Source organism: Ochlerotatus camptorhynchus, unplaced genomic scaffold (assembly GCF_037179485.1).
Source record: "Ochlerotatus camptorhynchus isolate MF236.1 unplaced genomic scaffold, CSIRO-AGI_Acam_v1.1 ptg000070l, whole genome shotgun sequence".
NCBI classification, from domain to species: domain Eukaryota; kingdom Metazoa; phylum Arthropoda; class Insecta; order Diptera; family Culicidae; genus Ochlerotatus; species Ochlerotatus camptorhynchus.
The window spans coordinates 7671842-7677841 of NW_027040560.1; the positions used below are offsets into that span (position 1 = coordinate 7671842).

General features: G+C 39.2%; 1 protein-coding gene across 2 annotated transcripts in view; it reads left to right on the plus strand.

Annotated features, from left to right (window-relative positions):
* Window positions 1-5680, plus strand: part of LOC135697477 (serine protease grass-like) — a 44152-nt gene extending 38472 nt beyond the window's left edge. The window contains exons 2-4 of one of the 2 annotated variants that reach the window (XM_065217223.1): window positions 4005-4455; window positions 4518-4729; window positions 4798-5680. In XM_065217223.1, coding sequence (XP_065073295.1) covers window positions 4005-4455; window positions 4518-4729; window positions 4798-5213 — 1079 coding nt within the window. In that variant the 3' untranslated portion in view covers window positions 5214-5680. The remainder of the gene's footprint in view (window positions 1-4004; window positions 4456-4517; window positions 4730-4797) is intronic. The other variant, XM_065217225.1, reaches the window with a different exon arrangement.
* The last annotated feature ends 320 nt before the right edge of the window (window positions 5681-6000 follow it).

The window sequence follows — 6000 nt, forward strand, 5'->3', positions numbered from 1 at the left end:
AAAAATGAATTTCTGTCTGTCTGACCCTTATAGACTCGGAAACCAAATTTGGCATGTGGAGGTCATAGGGGGTATCCCCTTATATAAGAGGGGGAGGGGGCTACGTACATTATAGCATGCTTTTTTTAATCGGCGCATGAGCTCAAGCTAACATTGAATCCCGAGCAAGGCCGGGTACACTCAGCTAGTCTTCTATATTATTATATATATAAAAATGAATTTCTGTTTGTCTGTCAGTCTGTCTGTCTATCTGTCTGTCTATCTTTCTGTCTGTCTGTCTATCTGTCTGACCCTTATAGACTCGGAAACTACTGAACCGATCTTTGTGAAAATTTGTATGCAGTGGTTTAGGGCCGAAAAAGGTTCTTATGATGGTTCGAGACCCCCCCCCTCTGTAAGGGGGGGGGGGCCTCCCATACAAATGAAACAGAAATTTTTGCATTACTCGAGAACTAATCAAGCAAATGGAACCAAATTTGGCATGTGGAGGTCAATAGGGGTATTTCCTTAGATAAGAGGAGGAGCATGCTTTTTTTAATCGGCGCATTTTGTATCTCTTAAATTGGCCGATTTAGAGCTATTTTCTTGAATTGAGTTAGGGTGGCGCTAAAAAACAGTTATTTTGCTCTAGTTTTCTTATTTCAAATATCTCAGCAAAGGTGTCTTCAAATGACTTTTAGATCTTTAGAAGGCGCAATTGTTTGCTACAGAAAGCTTGTCAATATCTTTCGCCGATCAAGATTTATTGACGTTTTTATACTAAAAATGTGCACTTTTCAAATGTTAATATCTCTGGTTGGGGCAAACAAACTAAAAGTCTTTTTACGGCATTTGAAAGGGCGTATGTTATTCTCAATAATATTAAAAAATTGCAGGTATGTTATTTTTTAAACTCGTATAAAATCAATTCGAATTTATTCAATTTTTTACAATATTTGGGTATATCTTTTTTATAAGAAGAGATACAGACAACAAATTTCGCTATAAAACAGAGTTTTAAAAGTTTCTAGAAGATGACTTTCATGAGAAATTTGAAATATTCTACAAAGTTGCTTGAAATTAGCTCAGCTATAACTTTGCCGAAGAATGTATACCTTTATATATTCAAACAAAAAAGTTATATTTTTGATTTAAATGATAATAAGAACCACCCTAGAATTCATTGTCATAAAAATAAGGGCCTAACTATAAGGAACTACTTTGTAGAAGGGACTTTTAGTCTAAAGTTTCAATTTCAGGCTCAAAACATATAATTCCACCTAAATCTGCATTCTGGACCACAGTGCATTGACAAGAATATACACATTGAAAAAACACTCATAACAATGACCCTGACAAACGTAAAGAGATCGACAAAGACGGTTACACTGACTGACCCTTATTCTCATAAATTATCAAGAAAATTATGTCAGCTGATTTCGATAGCCCAATGTTTATTCTGTCACCATAGACTAATCCGTCCGGTGTAATCACTTGATTTTTATTTTAAACGTAGGCTATTATAAATTTCTCTACTGAAAATGCAAACCACACACGAGACATCCTAAACAAATTCCAAGTCTTAGTTCACAAATAAAGTTAAGTTAAGTTTTCTTCATTAGGGAGGTTTTCAGCCAGAGGCTGGTTCGCCTCCGAGAAAAAAAAATCGAATTTATCTGAGACTCCAAACCTTGCAAAAAATTTCCATTTTGGCAATCTTAAAATTAGGACTTAATTTGGTATCATATTTTTTCGTGTCCTAGAATGGTTGTTTTAAAATTCAGATTTTTTGACTAATTGCCAGAAACAATCGTGTGGTACCTATGAGAAAGACTATAAAGGGTGTCTCACATCAAATTGCATCACGGAAAAAAACGCTGTAGAAATTACCCGTTGGGTATTTTCCCTTGAAAATTTGGTCGGAATTAGTTTAGAGTGTATTGTTTACAATGTATTTTTATCGCTGTCACCTTTTCGAAAGTTAGAAAAAATTACGTCACCCGTTAAGCAACGTCGCGAATTGATTTGGCGCAAGCACCTGGAAAATTCTCAACTCTCTCATCGGGACATCGGAAAACAACTGCGGAATCGTGCAGTCAACGGTGAGTCGTGTGATTAAATGGTACAACGAAACGCTGAGCATCAAACGGAAGGATAAATGCGGTCAGAATGGATGTTCTATTAGTGATCAGGATCACAAGCGTGTCGTGAAAGTGTTTAAGGGGGTATTCCCAATCTTTTGCCTTTTTTCGGCCTGTTTTTCAATTAATTTTTTTTCAAGGAAAATGAATAGTAATGCGCCTAACTCTTTGGGATTCTTGTTTATTGAACATTAAAGTTAACAAATAATTTTTTTTTCGACATAAAAAAAGACATTATTGACGTCACAAAATGGCGGCAAACAGACCCCTGTTCGCCGCAAACGCCTGGACGGGCGAAGACTTTTCTCTGGAAAAGCTTCATCTGAAACAGATTTCGTGATGAAATTAATAATCTGCATAAGATTCTCTGGAGCTTCTCCCGTTGGCAGCAAAAAATCTTGCAAATTAACAAAATGGCGGCCATATGAAAAAACAGGCGATTTTTAGTCCGCTTTTTTGCAGCTTTAAGGTGCTTCAAACAATGTTAAATGTTAATATTTTTGGCTGAAAGTGGGAGAAGCTCCAAAGAATTTAATAAGGAACAAAATGCGGAAAGATTCAAGTCAATATCTTTTATAGTTTCTGAGAAAAATCTTCACCCGATAAAAAAAATGTGGTTTCGAGAAAAACGCGTTTAAAGTTTTGACTTTAGTTAAAACCATTTTGGGGGTTCTTACCATTAGTCAGCTATGCCTGGAAACCGAATTCGCTGATCGGAAAACGGCTTGGGGGGATGAAAGTATATAGTCTAAAGTACAAAAAAAACGTGAAAAAAAAATTTGATTTTTTAAAAAAAAAGATCGGGAATACCCCCTTAAGCGGAATCTCAATGCTTCGGTCAGGGATGTGGCCTAAAAGTTGAATCTGTCCAAGTCTTTCTTTCAGAGAGCCAAGGACTGGGAGGGCTCCAAATCGTGACGAACTGCAAAATACGGTGGAGAAGTCACGGGCCGGGAAACTGTACACCCAGATGCTGACGAAGCCTTATTGTCTCATCATGGATGATGAGATTTACGTCAAGGCGGACTTCCGGCAGCATTCGGGGCTACTGTTCTTCACCGTTCAGCACATGTTTGATATTCCGGAGGAAGTAAGAGAGCAGAAACTTTCAAAGTTTGCCAAGAAATACATGATTTGGCATACGAGCTGCTCATGTGGCAAACAGAGTGCGCCCTTCGTGACTACCGCGACTGTAAGCGGGTAGATCTACCGAATAGTCTTCAAGATTTTAGTTATATTTAAGTGCGTTTAAAAAACGAATAACAGCGACTTACATTCTTTGTGTAGCGAATTGGCATTTTGACACACCTTTCTAAAAGGTAAGGATGCCGAAAATGAAAAAAAAACGATTTTTTGAAACCCATCAACCCTTCTTTATGAAGGCTTCTTGTTATCCATTGGCTGAAATTTGATGCATTTAGAACAAAATTAATAATTTTATTCTGATGAGCATGGCATCGTAATTAATGTTTAATGCATTCTGAGTCAGCCTGAATTAAATGATGAATGGAAATTTTAAAACCCCAGACACATTGTATAATACCACTGATGAGTTTCTCGGAATTCTGGATGAAGAAGTTTGGTTGTGATTCAGACACTCACAGCAATAAGGTGCTTCTTTTAAACCATTGCTAGGATGAAATTTCCCATAATCTGCTCTCTGTTCAAAAGTTATCTCCAATGAGCGCATTGCCCAAGCGCAATGACGGCGGAAGCGGAACGGCAACGACAGCGGAAAAATCCGATCTGAGTAAGCCTACTTGTCGGATTGAAAACTAGTTAGAATCAAATCGACTTCGGTTAGGCATCTTGATGTCATTAGCGACAATTGTCAAATTTTCCGTTTCCGGTCCGCTTCCGCCCACATTGCGCTTGGGCCTTTAGTATTGACCCACTCAACAGAAAGTGCCCCATGTACAACTCCAACCAAACACCCCGGTTCGTGCGTCTCGATCGAACGGTGCCGAAACATCTACACCATAGTTAGCAATCCAACTCCACCGTCTACGGGCATTGCTAACTCCTTAAAAAGGGCTGCCTGCACGCTACCGGGAGTGACGCGTAGTATTTGCTGTCAACCGGCAGAAGTTATCCCGGAGCCGCCTACAACAACGGCCAGCCCTGCTTCAGGCGCAAACTTTAATCTACTACCCAGAGACTGTGGCCGAATAGTCACCGATAGAATTTCCCATGGAAACGTTACCCAAGTGTTTAGCTACCCCTGGATGGCTGTTCTACGGTACGATTACAATGGTACAATCATAGGTGAATGTAGTGGATCGCTGATCAACAAGCGGTACATCTTGACGGCTGCACATTGTCTCAACATGGAAATGTAAGTTAAATGAAAACTACTTTGTTCAAAGAATTACTCATTGTATCATTTCCTTGTTCCAGACATAGCGTCGTACTCGGAGAACATACCAAGGGCCAAGACATTGATTGCAACATTTATCATGATATCAAAGGTGAAGAAATCGAAAGGGACTGCGCTGGACCGATTGAGGAGTTCGGGATTGAATCGTTCGACGTTCACCAGGATTACAATCGACCGATATACAGCAACGACATTGGATTGATTCGACTGGATAAAGATGTTACTATGAACGGTAAATACCATATGAAGCAAATCTTGTTTCTGGATATGTTTGTCAAACTTCGCATAATTTCGTTACAGATCACATAAAACCAATATGTTTACCCGTTACGGCGGATCTACAAAAAAAAGTGTTTGAAAACTATGTTGTTACTGGTTGGGGAACCACAGAAGCTCAAAAGGAATCCAATATTTTGCTGGAGGCAGTTTTACCCTATGTGGACATATCCGAGTGTCGCCTGAAATTGAAAGAAAACCAAATATACGTTCGGCTTAGCGATAATCAAATGTGCGCTGGGGGTAAGAATAAGGTCGATTCCTGTAAGGGTGACTCTGGCGGACCACTTGGATTCAGTGCCAATTATAACGGTGCCCGATTCGTACAGTTCGGAATCGTTTCCTTCGGAGTTAAAGACTGTGGGCAAAAGAGCGTACCCGGTGTATACTGTCGGGTGGCAGCCTATATGGATTGGATAGCGGAACACATTAAACCCTAATTTTGTAGTGATTATGACAGTCTGCACTTGTGTTTAAAAAACACTTTCGGTAGTTAGTAAAATCAGGTCTCGAGAAAACCAGATATAAAATTTCACCGGAATTAATGCGGGTTTTATTGCTGAAAGAAAGTTCATAGCCTACTGCTGTATTTACTTAGAGCAGCCGTACCAGTCGTTGCCATTTGCGGCACTATTTTTCTTACGCACAGCGTTTCCATTTTGGCTTAATCACTCCTCTCCATACCGGTCGTTGCTATCAGAGTCATAATTTAAGTTACCGTTTTCCACACCGGCAAAACAAACTTTTGGCGTTTATTCAAAATAGCAGCCGTCTGATGCGTTGCTACCGGGTTGCTAAATTTATGAACTCATTACTTCCCAAGGTGCGGATTGCTATTTCCCCAACCTGAATAGCAACCCCCGGTACGCAAGTAGCGTTATGGTAGAGGTTGGTAAATGTGCCTTATTTACTCATTGGTACGGTTGCTCTTATAGTTGGTAGCATTGCATAAATACAACTCGAAACACTGAATAAAAGTTTCTTCCATGTTTGAATTGAGCAATTATAATTTTTTTGATCCGTTTAGAAAAAAGGTGCTTTTTAAGATTTGTGTAATCTCGTTCGAGGATTGAGGATATTTATAAAGTTACGTAAGGATTTTCCGAATTTTGAATATAGCTCATATATCAATTTTGGTGCAGTTTTTGCATTGACTTAGGGAAAATTACGGTTTCGGCCATGGGGTAAGTCACTCAGCACATTGTGCCGAAATTAGATTCGGCACAG